This window comes from Sceloporus occidentalis, unplaced genomic scaffold, assembly GCF_023333645.1.
Source record: "Sceloporus occidentalis isolate IW3139 unplaced genomic scaffold, rSceOcc1.0.p SCAF_44, whole genome shotgun sequence".
In the NCBI taxonomy this organism is placed as follows: domain Eukaryota; kingdom Metazoa; phylum Chordata; class Lepidosauria; order Squamata; family Phrynosomatidae; genus Sceloporus; species Sceloporus occidentalis.
Window position 1 is genome coordinate 3,304,618 of NW_028317024.1, and position 20,344 is coordinate 3,324,961.

The 20,344-nt window shown below is 38.7% G+C and overlaps 1 protein-coding gene across 1 annotated transcript in view; it reads right to left on the minus strand.

Moving 5' to 3' along the window:
* Positions 1–20,344, minus strand: part of LOC149289598 (RNA polymerase II subunit A C-terminal domain phosphatase-like) — a 49,811-nt gene that overhangs the window by 13,094 nt on the left and 16,373 nt on the right. Inside the window, exons 9-12 of the mRNA XM_089490450.1 lie at positions 19,079–19,220; positions 18,732–18,962; positions 14,786–14,975; positions 7,066–7,238 (exon numbers count right to left, since the gene is read on the minus strand). Coding sequence (XP_089346576.1) covers positions 7,066–7,238; positions 14,786–14,975; positions 18,732–18,962; positions 19,079–19,220 — 736 coding nt within the window. The remainder of the gene's footprint in view (positions 1–7,065; positions 7,239–14,785; positions 14,976–18,731; positions 18,963–19,078; positions 19,221–20,344) is intronic.

The following is a 20,344-nucleotide window of genomic DNA, read 5'->3' on the forward strand; positions in this document are numbered from 1 at the left end:
CATGCCACCTAGAGAGAAGATGACAAACTTCTTAAATGAGAGCATGTTGAAAATTATATATATATATATATATATATATATATAAACGACCTCAACTACAATTGAGAAATTCTGCGGGCTGTTGACAAGTCGTGTAAACAGGTCAAGAAACCAGTAATTAGCATCACGGAGTATTCATATGGTCCTGGATGGTGTTCATCCCCACACAGAGATTATCACGAGGTGTATATCATTAAATCATTGATACATTCCCTTACAATGCCCCTTTCTTCAAATCTATTATACGCAGACACACAAAGTGAACCTGCCACATATTGAGAAAAACAGTCTTATCAGTACCCATAAGAAAGGCCCAACAAAGCTGGGTTATTTATTATTATATTTATTATTTGATTTTTATTATATTGCATGCAGCTTTACAGATTTACCGATGTCTGATTATTATTATTATTGCGTTTCTTTCGGTTTACTAGAAGCTCTTGGAAGATTTCTGGAGAAAAGTTAAACATTTCCTGTTGACTAATTTGTAACACAAACGGACCTTTGCACCGCTAAATACAGTTGCTCTAGCAAATAATTCTAACCATAGCCTTTCACACTGCTACCTGTCCAGAAAAAGTCCTGATTTTTTCATTAGTTCAATGAATTAAAGAGTTATAAACTGGTAATTGCAACAGGGTGAAGTCAAAACGACAAAAGCGTTTCAGCAGATGGTATATAATTAAATATAATTGCATGAAAATGTTCTTCATATGAAAAACTTTTCAGTGGAAAAAGTACAGATTAATGTATCATTACTTCCACCAGGTTGTTTCCTTAGCAAAGGCCAAGATTATCTCACCAGAATGAAAGGAGGGAAAAAAAAAAACCACACAAAAAAAAACAAACGATGGTTACTCAAACTTCACAACATCACATATATATTTAGTCAAAGGAACCATATGCGACGTGTTAATAGCTATGCAGCCAAAGCGCGTAGTACTTCAAGCGGATAAACCACTTTCCCCAAACCACTACACTAAACCGACTTGCTCGAATGCATACACATTAGAATACATACATACATATTATATATATATATATATATATATATATATATAGCGCATGGTGGACAGCCATCAATCTGCTTTCAGGTCTGCATGATTATTCCTCCTGCTCATTAAGGTATGTGGCCCACTCTTTGTAATGGTGAATGGAAGGGGAAAATAACCACCATTTTGCCTGAAACCAACAAAAGCTGTTCCACTATGAAGATCCTTTTGTGGTTATGGCGAGTTGGTTACATCGTCATACTATTGATGGTTGACTCCATACATTGGTGTCCTGCCCAATTCACAATAGGTTGGATTAGATACATTTATAGCAAAAAAAATTAAATAATAATGTGTATATATACACACACACATATATATATATATATATACACATATACACACACACACACACGTTGGCTCCTGGGACTCCTCTCACTTGCCATTCATTACATTTTTGGGACCATTCCTACTAAGCAGTGGTGTGTGCTGGGATAAGTTATATTATCTGAAGCAATTAACCACAGAGCCATCATGGGCAGTGGAAACTGACTAATGATTTTAGTGTTTAATGTTGACTTTGTCAATTCTTTAATGGATATAAATAGTGTATTTAATGGGTTTAACTGATTTAATCCTGTTACTGTGGGCAAAGTGAAAATTAGCTATTCTGCCTAATCCTTTTTAGACAAATAAAAGATGAACTGGGGTATAAATGTATATAATGTGCGTATTATCTATATTTAAACCAGTGGTCATAAATTAGAAAGCAAGACCTATCCACTAAGATTCCACAGGTTTTAATTTAAAAAGCAATTCCTTTTGGGCACAATATGATACACACCAAACATCTTATTTCAACTAAACATTTTACTGAGCCATAATTAAACCCTTAGAAAAGATTTAAAAATGTTTTTGTTTTTTTTTTTCTTTATCACACCAGCTAATTATATCTTAAAACAAAACTTCTACTTCCAAATGGAACATTTATGATTTTAACCGTGAATTAAATATTAATCTCTGCACTTAACATTATGAATATTGAATAGGACGTCAAATAAACATTTCCATGAGTTGCATCAGTTTACAGATCAGTGATTTAAAAGAGAGACGATGTAATGCCCCAGAAAGACCCACCAATGAAGAATGCATTGGATATGATCCCATTAAAACCAGATAGAGATTGTGAATCTTATGTAGGGAAGTACTGGAGCTGGCTGGTAGGAAGCACACTGTGCATGGCCCTATGTATGCAATGAAAAAATAATTACAAAGGACAGGCGCGGAAGTAGAACCACTAGTTATAAATAGCCCCAAAACGACTTTCATTTCCTTTTGATATACCCTGTATAAAGTGGTGGCAAAGTTGGCGATTGTTATGGTTTCATTTCACATAATACACTGCGGTGCACCATTCCTGGTAAGTTGTTCCTAGAGGACTGGCTATGCTGACCGAGCATAATGCATAGTTCATGCATTTAGTTATGCATATTACAGGGCTAGCAAAGCTCTTCTTGAAGCAGAAGCTTACTGAAGTTAGACTTTAGTGAATTTAACTAAAAGGGGATTAGTTTAAAAAAAATACATAAAAACATATATATATATTATTCGGTGAAGCCAATCAGTGATAAGATAAAGCCATTAAAAAAAACACCCCACCCCCGATCCAATAGGTTGAACTATCTGGTCTTAATATAGCTGATGAAAGCAAAGTAATAGATCTCTTCAAGCCTGAAAATCTGAAGCCCCAGGTAAGTGTACAGGAAGCATACACCTGGGCTTGGTAAGCGATGATGAAATCAAACCGCTGTACCATTTGTCAAAGTGACAGAAGGCTGAAAAGGGCATAGCTACCTCTCCAATGCCTTCGCATGGCAGACTCTAATGTAGACAGTGTGGTATTTTATAGATAATTACCGTATTTGCTCGATTATAAGACGACCCTGATTATAAGACGACCCCCCAAAATCTGAATATTAACTTAGGAAAAAAAGAAAAAGCCTGAATATAAGACGACCCTAAAGGAAAAAAGTTTTACCAGTAAATGTTAATTCATGTAAACTATTTTTTTTAATAAAAGCTATGATTGAGAAAAATATTTTTTTTGTTTTTATTTCTTGTATTTTCCAACCTGTCCCCCAGTTACGCACATCTGCCCCCAGGCTTGCCACTCCAATATGGCACTGTGGCCCATGATATGCCTTTTAACCCTCTATATGCCACTGTGCCCCATGGTATGCCTTTTGACCCCCTATGTGCCACTCTGCCTCCAGAAATGCCTTATACCCCTATATGCCACTCTGCCTCCAGAAATGCCTTATACCCCTATATCCCATTCTGGCATTTAGGGGGTTAAAATGCATATTATGGGGCAGAGTGGCATATAGGGAGGTATAAGGCATTTCAGGAGGCAGAGTGGCATTAAGGGAGTTAAAAGGCATTGTATAGAGCACTCTGCCTCCAGAAATGCCTTATACCCCTATATGCCACTCTGGCATTTAGGGGGTTAAAATGCATATTATGGGGCAGAGTGGCATATAGGTGTATAAGGCATTTCAGGAGGCAGAGTGCTCTATTAAATGCCCCCTTAACGCCACTCCAGAAATGCCCTATGCCCCCATTTAACACACACACACACACACCCTATACCCCCATTTAACTAACACACACACACACACTCTCCCCTCCCCTCCCCTCTCAGCCCTCTCTTACCGGTGCTTCCAGCCGGGGCAGCGGGTTGACGTCGCCTTCTGCTGCAGCCGGAAGGAGGTGGAGTTGGCAGCGGGGGTTTGTCTGCGTCCGTCGCGTATACTTTCCCCGGCTGTCAGAGATCAGAGTTCCCCGCACCGGTGCGGGGAACTCTGATCTCTGACAGTCGGGGAAGGTTTGCGCGACGGATGCAGACAACCCCCGCTGCTAGCCACACCTCCTTCCGGCTGCAGCGGACGTTGTCTACGCGGATCGCGTAGACGTCAACCCGCTGCCCCGGCAATACAGCAGGAAGCACCGGTAAGTGTGTGTAGGATGGGGGGGGGGGGGTGAGACAGGAGGATCCAGGTCCCCTGCAGCGGTGCGGGGGATCTGGATCTTAGTCTCCTAATCAGACTCTATTTGAGGTCTGATTAGAAGACGACCCCGATTAGAAGACGAGGGGTATTTTTCAGAGCATTTGCTCTGAAAAAAACCTTGTCTTATAATCGAGCAAATACGGTAGATCCTGTCAACGGACAAACATATGAGAAGATGGCACGTCCCTTTTTAGTACAGAAGCCTTTTCAAAGTTCTCAAACAAAAGCTTTGGCCACTTGCACAAGACAGCATCTGTAGATTTCTGCAGGTTTAAGATGTTCCAAAAAACAAAAAGAGATCATTATTTTTTTTATACCATGACACACTGGGCTACTTTTCCTACCATTTAAAACCATTTAAAACCCAGCAGGTAGAAGAGCAAGAACTGGAAACACGAGGTGGTTTAGGGTCTTCTTCATTACCGCAATGACATCCACAAAAAATGAAAAGTGCAGGGCAGTCTGGAACTTTCTAAGCTTCCAAAGTAAAATATAAAAGCCATTTCAAAAAAAGAACATTAATGATCTCATTCGCTAACCTATTATGCTCAGCAGTTTTTTTTTATCCGTTTCTTTTCCCCACTAAAAAATGCAATTTTGTTGAACAAAATGATAAAGCCTGCACCATATAGGGCAAGGTGACATGAAGGTGTGGGGACTAAGTAAGGTGTTTTTGCATAGGACTTAATAGGAGTGGGGTCAATAAAAGGTCAGTATATAAAAAAAATATAAAAAAAAATGGTTATATAACTAAATGTGCTTTTGCGCCTGCCGCCTTTTTTCGGGTGTTGCGTGCCGGCTCGCGAGTGTCTCGCGCTGCGCTTGGATAGGCTGCGCCTGCCTCGCGCTGCGCTAAGGGCGGGAAAGCTATCTATATAAGGTGCGTCCTTGAGGTGTCTTTTTTACTTACCTGGCGTGCCGCCTAGCCGATACTGCACTGTCCTCGAGACTGGTGAGCAGTGGCGAAGCGGTGCGCTGAAGATGGACGAGCTGATGGAGATGCGCCCACCCACCCTCCCTTGATATTGTTGAAGTTTGTTTTTGTTAATAAAAAAAAAAAAAAAGAGAAATAATGTATAATAAATTGTCGTGGCTTTTATTGGGGTATGGTTACCCTATGAACACGGGGTGAACTGCTAATTTGAGTTGGGCCAGCTGGCTTATAGGGCGGTTGGCAAGGTGATATGTCTAAGATGTGCTCTGGGGCTTATGCCAAGAGTTAAGTTTTGGTTAATGTATAGTATCAGTTTATAAAGTTCAAGTTATGAGTGAAGTCTTTGTATGTATTGTTAAACGAAATAAAAGTCCACGGCCTGATTCATCCAAATTTTTGTTGTTGCGTTTTATTATTACAATTTTTGGATACAAAGTATGTGTTTGTGTATGATTGTGGTAACATGTCCCCTACAACTTCATGTCTTATTCACCAGCAGTTATAGCTAAACCATTACATGTACAGACATAATTATTCAAACATACAATACTTATCGTGAGAAAAACCTACCCACATTATGGTTTTGTAGACATGAAGAAGCAGCAGCAGCGACGAACATTACTCTCAGGAGCTCCTACCATTACAGCAGAGGAGATATATCCAGAACGGAAGGAAAATGACAATATTCCTTGGTATTTGTCAAATTAGACAAGAGAGACCACAGAAATACCATAGCATGAAAATCTTAACACCTAAACATGTCCTATGAAGGTGTTCTTTATTAAACCTTGCTTTATATAAAGAACATTACCCAGAACATTAATAAGCCTGCTCTGACATTATGTACACTCCAGTTTGTAATCCTAATGTAAACCTTTGTAAAAAAAAAAAAAAAAATATTCAAAAAATTAATCTTGGAAAAAAGTAAACTGTCAAAAAAACCCCACAAGATTATGATTTCTACCTGCGCTGAAGCAGAATGCATTCTTAGAGCTTAGAATATTAACCGCGAAAAACGTCACTAACCGATGCCGAGTGCCTGCCTATTTATTAAAAGATTAATCACAGACGGATGTGGCGGTTAGACATGTGCACATAATCGCCAACGCTCATCTATTTGATTTCGCATTGTGTGCATTCAAGTAGTCATCGGCGGAAACGAGGGCCATCAATATGATGGAGAACGCGAGGTTGCCATCATTTGCTTTATCTTGCAAGCATCAGTTTGCAAGCTGCAAATCAATCATACTTTACATGACTTAAAACTTTGCCTCTATGACTGGTACATCAGTCTTTATTTTAAGCGCTTAATTGAAATGCACACTAATTCCTCTTTTCAACTGCTTCGTTTTGCAAGAATACCCCTAAGTTGCCAGGCAAAGAGAGGCCACAGAAAGAAACTATTTAATAATGTGTAATCATTTTGTCCAGTTACTGGGACATTTCATTGCATTACCATACATTTTCCCATTACAATTTCATGGTGTTTACGATGCCTCTCGCTACTTTCATTGCATCTACTACACTGCATTAAACGATAGAAATGTATGGATACCCTGGACCACATCCGTGAAGCTTCTGGGGCAAAGCCCACCAAGTGAGCCAGTGCAGTATTTCTATGGATGGCTCCATTTGTGTTCTACAATTGCTTCTTATAAACATCTGTATGGAGATACATGTAAAAACTAAGGCTACAGAGATGTCACCTTAACGCCTGCCTGTGTGCCAGCAAGGTGTACGTAAAGCTGTGTAAATGGGTCTCTAGCTCAATAAGACATCTGTACATATTTACAAAAAATGTCACATGATGTGACGTTTTTGTAGCAAACACCAAAATTGATGTGGAAGAGGCAATCACTTCTATTGTTATCAAAGGCAGGCACTGTCACCGTCTAGATCTTCATCAGCAAAGGCAAACGACGGTGCTCCAAACACACACTCACGTAGCTCTGTAGCTAATTAAGAGAAATAACGATGCCGAGAGATTTTAATTGCTGCGACCAGAATGAGCGTAAGGCGTGAATGAACTCACCGGGTCACGCTGCCAGACAGGCTCTGTTCACTCGACGATGAGGACTCGGTCCTCTCTTCGGGGTTCTTGGCTACGTTCTCTTGTGCTGTGCTCTGCTGTTTCTTCTCTTTTACAGGCTTCTTCTTGTTTTCACCATCGCTGTCATCACTCCCTTCCCCTAAAATGTCATCGACCTGTCATGAATTAAGGAGTAGACGATGCAATTAGCAGCTGTGGCCATGGCATAAAAACACAGTAACTAGGTTCGTGTCACAAGTTTTACAAAAAAAGCTGGCAGATCGAATGCCTGCAATGTCTAGTTATACAAAAGGCATCACGAAGCCAGTGGCCAGACATATTTCCCTTTCACCTCAAACTTGCCTCCTCAACAAACTCCAGTTCTACAGAACATGCGACTTGGTGCATAAATAGCCAGGAACAGGCCAATACTCTCTTTTTATAATATATCCCCCACCATTTACTTAACTGTTTTCATGGAAAACAAGGACATTTCTAGCTGTGTAATATGCTTGCAAAAGAGTTTCTAATGATCAATTACGCTTTTAAACTTGAATTAGCGAACATAACATGCCATTGAAACACAGGAGTAACGGGAGTGATAAATGGGCAGAGTACGCCATATTCCATTACAAGTCACCCTTTTCCTGTTACAAAAGTCCTTTGAGAAAATTAGCTTTTCTATAATAACAAAAAAAATAATAAAAATAAATGAAATTTTGAAGTGACCCCAAATGTAACGGTAGAGTGTATATTATAATATATATGATATCATATATAATATATATATTATATAGCTTTCACACACACTTGTACTTTTATAACTCCCAATAAATGGCCCAATAGCTGTACCTTAACGGGGCTCCGAATGTAAAAATCATGACGACCAATTCATTTTACGACTTTAAAATTGTCCCAGAAAGAAAGATATACAGAAATATACAAAGAGCCCAAAATGCACAATTAAACTATATGCGGTATATATACTTTTTAAACATTCTGCTTTGATTTATTATTAAGGGTCTTTTATTGTTTGAGATGCCGTCGTATCATTTTAAACCAAGTATCGACGTTTTTGGATCGCGGAATCATATTACTTCGCCCACAAAGAAGATTTAATCCTTGTTATGCGCTGAAAAACTGTTTAACATAACAATGAAGCACTTTCATTACTTAGCATATGAAAAATGAGTCTTAGAACACAAACTATGCACAAAACAGCAGCATCCATATTTACGGAATACATTACGGTTCGGCAATTCATCCTCCGGAACAAGTCCGTATTGTAGGCAAAAGCAATATCTCCCTTAAAATGTAAATCACGTGGGGGAGGTGTAGTCGGGGATGGCAAGACTCATTTTACCTTGCACTCCCGATATTTTCTTTCACATTATCTACTGCATGTGATAAGACACATGGAACGTTCAGCATCCTAAGTGGGTTTGATCACCTTGAATCAGCGGGACGCGATTCAGTAACGCAGGCTACGTCAATGTGAGCAAAACAGGGGGAAAAACCAGAACGTGAATACACAAATAACACGGCCATTGCCGTCTCACCATAAGAGCGAATACAGGTGCAACCCAACATGACTGGAGTTAACGTGAGCATTTTTACCGAACTAAACCGTATGTCTAAGACAGCTACTCCGAGATCACCAGCTTTAGATTGAGACATCCATCGTATGCTGCTTTTTATCATTCATTTACAAAACAAGACAGTTTTTAACACGTACAACTGGCCGCTAATAGCATATTACCGGTATATTATTATTATATATATATATATACATACACACATACACACACACACACACACATTATCTATGCATTATTTAGCGTCATCGTGTTTCGCAGTCGCAGTGTTCATTGTGATGGACAGTAGGAGCCGGTGACCGTCTCCACATAGACGTCAAAGGGAAGCAAACCTGACAGCTTTGCACATGGGACAGGAAACATTTATAGCATAGAAGTGTCTCTATAGATCTAGAACCAGAAATATAATCAATACCTTCAACCAAAATCTTTAACCCTTCGCCCGCCCTGACGCTTCCTGATGTCAACATTACAGACTTTGAATATTTTACGTTCAGAGTGAAAAGTAATAAAAATAAACAGAGCCAATATATTGCAAAATAAACCCAGTCTGTGTGCTGCTCTTAACACACAACATACAGGTTAACGGTATTAACTATTAGAGTATCAGCGCCTGCTATCAGCAATGCCACTCGAATAGTCTAAACGCACTTCATGGGTTAAAGATTTTGATGGTACGTTTAAAGGGACTACAGAAGCAGATTATCTGAAGGATGAATACAGACAGACACTGCAGATAACCAGCTGGCTAGGTTTAAGTGTTGTCAGATATTTTATGATAGAAAACATGTATTTCATGTATTCTGTATTTTACATGAAATCAAAATGGAGTCAGATCCATTTTATTTTACTTAATCATGTAGTGATGATTTCTTTTTGTCCTTGCTCCCTCTATAATTGAGAACAAAGAAGTATTCATGTATATAGATGTTTCAGCATATGTATGATACAATTAATGTTATCTTCCATGAGAAAGTTAAGGAGTAGACGCTGCATATCTTTAGAAATGTAACTTGGAATGGGGAATACATGGGAAGACTACCAAGGCCTGAGTTACTATCTAGGAGGTAACACCTGGCGATTAGGGTGACCAAGGATAAATTCCAAACACATATGTAATGGTTTTAAGTTAATTCTTAGACAAGAGCGTCTCTCACAGGTAAATTAAGAAATTACAACGGTGTAAATATGAGTAGAAATCCTAATTATAATGGGTAAAACCCACCGTTATGATTGGAGAATTCCAATCAAGAGGTGGAGGCTTTGATAATAAGCCCTGTCTTTAAAAGCTTATGTCTTGAATAAAAAAAGAAGGGACCTTAAAAAGATCGCACCCTGAAACAGACAGACCCGGACGGACTTATTCACCAAATTTACCCCAGAGAATTGGAATCTTAAGATTCTGGCACCATATTTCACTCTTAGAGTTACTTTGAGTTCTAACCTATATAACTGGTAGAAAGTTATATTCTTTCCTACTTAATTTCTTGCCACTGAACCTGGATTAATTTCTACAAGGACCGGTGGGACAACAGCAACAAGTGGTGGTAATTATAATTGTTTTATTATTCTGAATAGAGATGAATTTTGTCTTCTTCGTATAGAATTCCCTGTTTCTGGGAAGTACTATATTGCATTATTGTATATGGCGGCTTGTGAGACTGCAGCTTATAACCCGTGATAATAACAATAATGAAAAGGTATTTTTACCTATAGATGAAGTTTGACATTATTTGCATCTATTAGGAATTTCACTAATACTCTTAGACACAATTAAATTATTTTTAATTTGTCATATTAGTTAAACTAATATAAGAGAGATAGTGATATCTTTATTACTGCCCTGATTATTATAAATTTTTGGTTGCTGAGTGGACTGGAAATTAATTGTGTGTTAGACTCATAAAATACTAATTCATATTGATAACTATCGATGATATACTGTATTTGAATTGATTCAATTTTTGACATGTTTTAAGAACGTTGTGTTTTATATTATGCACTGTGTGACTCGTATATAGATTTTATAAATTGTATTCACAATAAATAAATATTTTTGATTGACTATCGTGGCGATATCTATCTAATTTGAATTATAATTTTCGGCGATCTGAAAGAATTTAGGATCGGAGATAAAATATAGGGTATCTCCTTAAATTCATATTGTGCGTGTGGTACTACAATATTTGATAGCGTCGTTATTTTGCGTATGTGATAAAATATTGGCTTTTGCCTATTTTGTCTCATTAATATCCCTAACAGTGTCAACACGATCACACATACATACCACACAGACCATGTGAAGCGCTTTGGGTGGGTTTTCTCTTCTAACCTTCCTCCCCTGGCATACCTGAACACTGATAATTCCACAGTAGGCATCTCCCATGGCCAAGCAAGTGACAGCCCCCCCCCCCCAATAAATGAGTGGCCTAAAATGGGATGACGTGCGGAGAATTGCAGAGAGAGAGAGAGGCCAACGGAAGCACAATAACCATTAATTATTTTCTAAAAGAGCCGGCAGAAATGATTTAACAATTTTCAATAACAAGGTTATGTTTTAAAATGAAACCTGCTGTTTTTGCATTTATTTTTAGCCACGGTACAAGATGTAGGCGCTCAAAAGTGCCACCGCAGGTACATAAGTAGCCCTCATTATTACCCACACCGCGCGCGGTCAGACGTTCTGCACTAAGCACGCGGCGCACAACCTGTTCCTGCGGCTTCGCCTTTGTCAGGGAACGTAGCGGCGGACTGTCAAGAGCGGCAGAGAAAAGTACCCAGAAATCATGAGGCGAAACACTATGAAGCCCAAATAGTTCAGCCGTACTAACGACACGAGAGAAGGGAAACATTAAAATCAGGACGCCTAATTGCAGAAAATCACAGCCGCGCAGAAATCCCTTTCCATTCTGTGAATAATTGCCAAGGAATATAACTGGCATATTCGGGAAATATTACTGTATATAGTCACATAATGATACAAAAGCATGTATTTCAAAAGCAAAAAAAACAGTATGTGGATTTTTTGGCTATTTAAAGCACTTTCAGCCATTAAATGACAAAAGAACAAAACTAAAATTCACAAAAAATGTTCAAGGCAGCAGTAACAAGGTACAAAGCTTGTGCAAAAAGAGCAGTTTGCAATGAACACGGGACAAGCTACCTTGTTTTTAATTAAATAAAGGATGCACGAGCCACAAGGAGAAAGCATGTCCATAAATGAGAGTTCAACCCGCATACCTCAACGGCAGTCCTTCCAAAGTTCAAGCATGTACGTTCATAGATTTCAAAGACTTTGCTATATAGATTTGAAAGCAGGTAAGAGTCATTCAGTCCTTCTAGTCCGTCGATTTTTCCTGCTGTAAAGGCTTGGATGTTAATCAGTCCTTGGTCTTGGTGTAAACATGCCTACAGCTATACTGAACCTATCTTACTCTATGAAGCTCTACAACCTCTGTTAGGAGGCTGTTCCACCTATATACCACCGTCCTAATTAAATAAAAAGGTCTTAGAACAGATCTCGAGGCCATTTGTTTCAAGTCCTTTGGGGGACTTTACCCTTGACACCTAGACGTGTTTCCCAACATAAAACGGTTGCCGTGCCGACAGGCTTTTATCCCTTTAACAGCCAGGTTTAATTGAAAAGGTTACTTGTGCTCAGCCACAGCTGATGGGAGAAAAACACACAAGACACATACTAAAAATAACTCTCGCTTAGGGAAACCGAAGTGTCTTAAGCTAGAAAATGTTACTCATCTGCTCGTTGAAACGCAATCGTGGCCTTCGTTATTATCTCATGGGTCACAATACTTAAAAAAATTACAAAACACTGTTCCATATAAAGTTTTGTAAATTTTTCATCATTATGTTTTGCTTCCTTAAAAATGTTCTGCAAAAAGGAACAAAGAATACACTGCTATTTAATCTATTTAGCGGCAGAACATCAATAATGCACAAGTAGACGTCGTTTGTCAGCTCCTGAATCCTTATGTGAATTTGCCACATTAGTAATAAAAGCTTAAACAGCGTTTCTAAAATTTGTCTTATGGAAGAAAAAAAACAAAAAAAAACAAAACACTTCTTTGCTAAGCAGGCACATGTTTTGTTTTTCCTTAAGAATTTTGTACAAGTTTTATATAAACTTACCTATATACCGAGAGGCCCAGGACACAAACTTGAGAAAACAAGGATGGAAAAAAGTAGCGAACGTAATTTATTATGAGCAGACCAAAGCACTCCAAGCCGTGGAAGGTTCAGTTACCTAAATTGGATTCTCCGAGTGAATAAACTAGAATAATTCCCAAACGACAAAGCCGGTTTAGGAAGAATTTGGAAACAAGCGCCAAGACACAAATGAAGTTTGAACAAGGACGACGCATCTCGGAAGTTCTTCGATGCAGCAGCCAACGTGACCGCTAGCTCTCCGAGTGAAGTAAAGAGGAAATCCCACATCCAAGATCTACACAGTTACATAGTCCACCTTAAACCTCAATGTAAATTAACCCTTTAACAACTGTAATCTCTCTTTCACATCTCCAATTGTACTGAAAGGGACCGATAGGGACAGATATGAGAAAGTTCTAAGCGGCCCTCTACAGCGCTACAGAATCTGTTCACACCGTAATAAAAATTAAAAAAATAATAATAAAAATCGGATTTGTCTGAGAAGTGCCACTTTTTTTGGTTCGGAATATCATTCTATGCCTTTGGCATTCTTAACAGCATCTGTCTAGAAATCTAAATGTTTCATTTCAATGTCTCCACACGGCTGAGTGGATCACTGAGGGACGCTATGGGCACAATTATCTCGGAGAACACCCTGAAAGCATTTCTTTGTAGATTTGTTATACCTAGAAGCGCCACGTTATCCCAAATCCTAACTTCTATTTCGTTTAGTTAAAAAGTTCCACTTATTTTCAACTTCAATCTCTAACGTACATTACATTACCTTTATTTCTATAGCGCCAGGAGATTCCGTAGCGCTGTTACAACAAAGACAGTAAAATCATTTAAATTCACGCACAATAAAATCTTAGAGGGCTTATAGCAGCCAAAGACTAGTATTTCGATGCAGTCTCGGCCGGCATCATGAGAACAGCTGGAAAACCTCAACAACATGAACATTAAAAAACAAACACCACAAATGATAGATGGTTTCCATTGCATGATTCATTTGTGATTACCTATGATCTGAAAAGTGACAGCTCCCTGGGTACGGAATAAAAAGGGCATATTTACTAAGATGTTTCACAGATGATCTCAGAATACCGGTTTCCCTGCATGCAAGGCTGGCTCCTGTCTAATCGCATGTGCATTTTCAGGCACTTGACTTCTGGAAGGAATAAACCTAGCGGCTGCCAATGTTCCACGTTACAAACACGCACTTCGCAGGACATTATTAATAGACCATGCCAAAAATAATAATAAAAAAAAAATCCAGGTAAAACAATCTGCACACCTTGCATCTGACATGTTTGGAAACAAACAGTAGTCCATTGCCAAACAAAATAAAATTGCGTTTTATCTATATAAAAAAATAATAATAATAAAATAAAAAAAAAATAAAGCAAGGATGGATTTAATTCTACACATTTTTTCCAAATGTACAATATAAACTAAGCATTTTAATGGGTCCATGCAGCTCCATCATGGTGAAGATGGAATGAAGGGGGTTTAAATCAATACACGAGAATTACTCATACAAATTAATAAGGACACTTACAAGTGCTCCACAGCACAGACATCAATAGTTACCTTCCAGAAAAAGTAAATGTAAAATGCCATCTATATCCTGGACATAAAAATTGGTGCACTTTTCAGCCATGTTTAACCTCTTTTTAACCTGCACTTCCCTTTCAGTGTTCAGAAGATTACAAGATCTCTAATAACACAACAATAAATTACACTTAAAACCACATCGCTTCGCATATGCTTATTCGTAAGAACTAATTAGAACTAAGCCAAATAAAAAATAAAAATAAAAACCCCAATAGGTATGTTCACCGCAGCAGCTCCAGTATGCTAGCATCAAAACACTCGCTTAAAATCTGCTTTGGTTTTTAAATTAAGAGCTCTGTTGATTTCACCCCCCCCCCCCCCCCATCTCTCCATGCAATCAGTAAACTTACTTCTTTGTCCATGCTCTCCAAATCCTCTTTGCAAAGAGTGTATAGAGGCATGGTCTCGGACATGCTTGGTTGTCGCTTTCTCTTCATCGGGCCGGGTATCTCTTCTTCTGCTTGGGCACCTTCAGTGGGCAGCTCTTCTTCTTCTTCTTCTTCTTCTTCATACAGCTGCCCTTCATGCGGCTGAACAACTCTGTCAAAAGACATCATTTTACAAGAAATCAATCAAACCTAACACTGACAAAATGCCGAGGAGGCCCTGGTAGACGTTAATTGCAATCAAGCGATTGTTTACCAATCATAAAATAAGACGTTAATTAGCGACGGGAGACAAGAACGCACAGATATGGTTAACAACAAAAGATGAAACAAGAATATGGTTTACATGTACTAAAAATCTGACCATAATCTACATACACTTGTCTGACACACAGCATGCTGAGGGGTTTATCCACTAAATGGAGAGTCGTAGTTTAACTCCCACATCATTGTTCATTATGAAGGGCCAAAACTGGCTCGTTTCTCAAGCAAGGCGGGCTGGCTCTTTAAATCACATCATTTAACGGGTGAGGATGCACTGAAGTCATCTCGCTGATGGTAGCCATGCTCTTCCCGGAGCAATAGTTCACAAGGGTTGTAAAGGAGCTTCAACACAACTCTCCTGCAAACCATCATCTCTCCCTTTAGTGAATAAACCTCGGGTTATGAAAACCCTACTCATTGTATTCTTAGTTTAGTACTTTGGCATCGGTACATGTTATGTTAATTATGAGACCCGTCTCTTTGTGGAGGCCTTTTTGAGTCTCGTCATACAGACATCTCAGCATTTAAGCTGCCATGTTCACTGCCTTTAGCATTCATTTATTAAATCTATTTATGCTTTTCGTTCATCAAGGTAATGTATTTTTGGAGATATTTAGTTTAAAAACCTTTAACTGAGGAAAGCCTAGAAAACAAGCATTATATAATCAATACCCTACGCGGAAGTTATCTACTATCTCATTTAAAAGGCTGCGTGAACGAATAAACAACTTAACAAAAGAGAAGAAATGAAGAGGATCGTGAGAACAGGAAATCGGTATTGCTGGCTCTACGGAATAAACAAAGAGGGGTTGGAACAGGTAAACGTCGCGCATTTGTTTTGTGTACGCTTATGTAGGTTTCTTTGGTTTATAGAATTTGGGAGAATTCAATAGATTTGCTTTAAAAATAGAGGAGAAAAATTAAACCAAAAAACATTTGCTAAGCTACATACACTACAGAGATGTAATTGTTTAGCTAATCAATGAACATAGAGTCTAGAAAAGTAATTTAAGATAAAGTTGCCAATAGTCACATTTTTATTGTAGATGTCAGGACGTATATACATGGTATCAGATGCCACATTCTCTATAGGCATATATTCTTTTCAGCAATATATTGATCGAAAATGGCAATGAGTAGTTTTGCCATAAGGTACTCAAAAAAACCAAAAACAAAACAGCTTAGAAGGGCAAACATTGATTCCTGAAATTCACGGACTGTTAAGAAGCCCTGGAAACTCTTTACTAGCTCTTTTACATCCTCGCCTGGTATAATAATATCACAAGGCAGAGCCATTCTGAAGCGTTGCGTGCTGCAGATCGTTAGGCCAAAAGGTGTTAAGACTACTGGCCAGAAAACAGATCTATAATTTTCGATATCCCAGTTTGATCACAGGCAGCTCAATAAAAACCGCATTGCTTAAATAAAATGTATCACCTATACAGAAACAAAACACTGTTTGCGATTGAAAGGCATGGTCTCTGTTTTGCACTATTGCTCCATTTAAGTAAGAGATCCCCCTAACACCCTCTGCCGTGCAGGACATCTAAGCATGCAAATTATTGTGCAGAAGCCTGGCGGTGCTGCCTGACCTCACAAGGCGAAAAAGAAAGAAAAAAGGCGAAAAAGTGGGAAAAGGGACTGGTCCAAGAAGGGAAGCTTCTGGAACAGCGAACAAGTTCTTATGGCGTAGTTGAGGTTGTTTTTAATTCCGACCTCAGATCCGCACCACAGCCTCTCCAATCTTCCGTTGCCTTCTATAGACCCAAAGACTTGCCAGACTCCGAACTGCAAGCCAACATGCAGATAGATGCAGACACGGGTCATGGGAGTCACGCAGTGCTCGAGCGATCCCGCTGCCAAGGAATGATCTTCACAAAGTGTATGCGGCATAATGCAACATGCCTATCAGTCTGTGCTCATCTTCACAAGTTGTGGAGAGGAACTCATTCAAATAGAGGCAAATCTTTGTGGACTACACATCCCATGATTCTCAGGCTGCCTTAAGGTTGACTGAGCATCATGGGACATGTTGTACCTAAAAGACAGGATACTCACCTCCGAGCCACTGACCGACACAACAAGATTTTGTACATACGAAATATGGATTAAATTACCACCACTGCACTACTGTACTTAAATGTATGTATGAGTGAGTGAGTGTCTGAGTGTGCGAAGTGGAGGACATATTCCGATCATTGATTAAATCTTAAAAAATAATATATTGGTTTTCCCTCTGATACGTGTAGTTATTTTTTTTTTTAACACGTTTTGATGTTATACTTTGTACTCTTTACAACACCTAACAGTCTACAATGTCTTATGGCAAAAACAATGGTTGTGATTCCCCCCTCCCACCCCCGCATAGGGTTATCTTATATTAAGGCCTTTTCTTTTTGAAGGTCTTCTTACAATGGAGCAAATAAAGTATTTTGATGTTCGAACCAATTTCAACGTAAATAAGCAGCACGTCACCCTTTACATAAACACAAAACAATTGAAAACAATTGAATCTGATTTATTGATTAACTGGATATTTCATGAACAGAGGTCAAGCAAAAAAAAATTAATTAAAAAAACAGTGTCGACAAGAGACATTAAAATACCACAGTATAAGTCAGGCTTTACACAAGTCCACATGTTGTCCCTAGTATGGACTGGAAATCATTGTCTATAAAATGGAAAATATTAATATGATGGGAGGTTAACTGCGATCCTCCATTTCTAGTGATCACGTCTAATGTAGGACAACCCTTGGCAAAAAAAAAAAAATACTCGGGGACAACACTATTTATTTGTAATTGCACATGCTTTACAATGTATTGGAGCCCATGCATAATGGGCTGCAATACAAATTTCAATGAATTGGGGGGGGTGAAATGTTCCTTTAAGACACAGTCATGCTCATTGGTCTAAAAAGTCAACTGAATACCTCTAACATTAAATGATCTCATCTCACGGTGAAGAAACACTATGAAATGTTTTACGTCATAACCTTCACATTAAGACCCGATTGATGAGACCGACCAATGTTGATCTGTTAGGTCTTAATTTCGACCTTTTAAACTAATTAAAAGAACTTTCAGACACTGTCAATGCTAGGATACAAGAGCTTTGGAGAGGCCAGAGTTCTAAATGAAAGGTTATTTTGCACTTTAATGCATGCAGTAGTAGAGTTGCCTTTAAAACTATTTTCTATTTTTTTTTCCAACCAAATAAAGAATACAAAGGACTTTAATACGCATTACCACTGTGGCGGGATGGGGCATTAAACTATTCCTGTAAATTATGTACTGTATGTATTAAGTTTCCCACAGTTTTATAGAACAAAGGTGTATGTAGGGGTTTTTTAAGGCTTAAACAATGTTTGCATTCAGAACAGCGATAGCACAATGCCTTATTTAAAATGTACCAATGAATTCGGTTTCTCACACGGGCATGTTAAATGGCTATTCAAAAGTTTCAAGAGCTGCTATAAATCTACAAAATAAAATGCATCATTTTAAGAGTGCACGGCTTAATGGCTCTTTGGATACTATTCAAAAGCAAAGTATAATAATAATGAATGACCACAGTGTGATGCCAATTTGTTTTAGAGACTGTGTTACCACTAGAGGGTCATTTTCCACACCGGGACATCATGTACCTGAAGGAGGAATGCTCTCTGTGAACCGGTAAACTCAGTGGCGGACAAGGTGCTTGCATGTATGGTGACTGACTGGCACTCTCTGAACCTTTTCGAATAAGTTTCCCAGTTACAGAGTCATAGAGACGAACTTCCGGACCAGGCTGCGTCTTCGGGTGGATCGGTGTAGGGTGGAACAGCGGAGTCTGAAACGCAGCTTGTAGATCGGGAAAGGTGGTGGGACTAATTGTTCTGTATGGGAGGGAGAACATACATATGTAAACTTAAGTCGGACACTACGGCTGCTCAGAAAACCAGATTTCTAGGCAAAAGCGACATCATGAAAAGCATTAAATTCTCTACTTTACCCTTGAGATTTCAAGTAATCGTCCTTCAATGGAAACAGTTGCTCTTCAACCTTTTCCCACCTTTCCAGACAACTCCAAAGCCAGTCCGGATTGACAACGTGAAGGTGTTTACAGTTCTGAGCTTGTCTCACCTTTTCTGTCCCTTTATAATAAAAATAAAAAATTTTAACCTAAGCATCTCAAACAACAATAATGATAGACATCTATCCATAATCACGTAAAATGAAAATATAAACAAAGTTTTAGCACCATCTCATTCTTATAGGAACAGGCGTAAGACTTAGACTGAAGGCGTATATTTGGTAAATGGCCAATACCATCAGGCCGTGTGGTTCCAGCTGAAAACAATGTCTGCCTAATAAAACATAACTACATAACTAGGTGGGAATGATTTTTGGATGCCACTGTATATAGGTTATACATATCTAGAGCCAAAGTGGCCACCAAACTGTAGTATTCCTATCAAAAGAAATCACACCATGATACAAGGCAAACGTTAATGTAGGCTCATGAAACCCATAAAAAGAAATACTAGGCTAATACAAGGCTAAAGGAAAAATGCTTTCTAATGCAAAAACATATATAATGACCTGAAATATACAGCTCTTAATTAAGGCTGTTGGATAATTAAGTAGCAATACAAACATGGACCTTTAGCGGAATTCAACCAGTTTTAAACAATGAAAACCAAGCATAACTTTACGCAGTGTTTAATTTTCTTTGGCTGATGTGGAAGGTCGCTGTTTTCCCCCCGACAATCCAGTAGGATAATCAAGTTGGCCATCACGGTCTCCCTCAACCTCCAGGGAGAACATGAACTGAAAGCCCGCTGTTAACCCTACCCATAGAGAGTAATCAGTGAGGATTTTTTCCAGTAAGAAAAAACAAAAACAAACAAAAAAAAAAAAATAATAAAAAAAATAATAATCGTGTTCATCTCTGAGTTTTATGAAAAATGGCTGAATGGATCGGAGAACTTGAGGAAACGATCACCAAGTGACAGAAGGAGCAATTAACACCTAGCGCTGCCAGCAGGAACAGCGAGAGTGTGATACAGAAACAAACTCATCAATCAGCGTGTGATACGGCCAGCATTAGGAAGCTCCTGGTAAACGCCATAAACTCCCACAAATAAGAGACAATTTTAAATGTGTAACTGGAAAATACATTGATGAACATTAACAAAAAGCTAAAAGGCAATTCTGTTTTCTATCGCACACATCCTTTCGGTTTCATGGCTGATCAGAAAAATAAATTGTGGAAAGA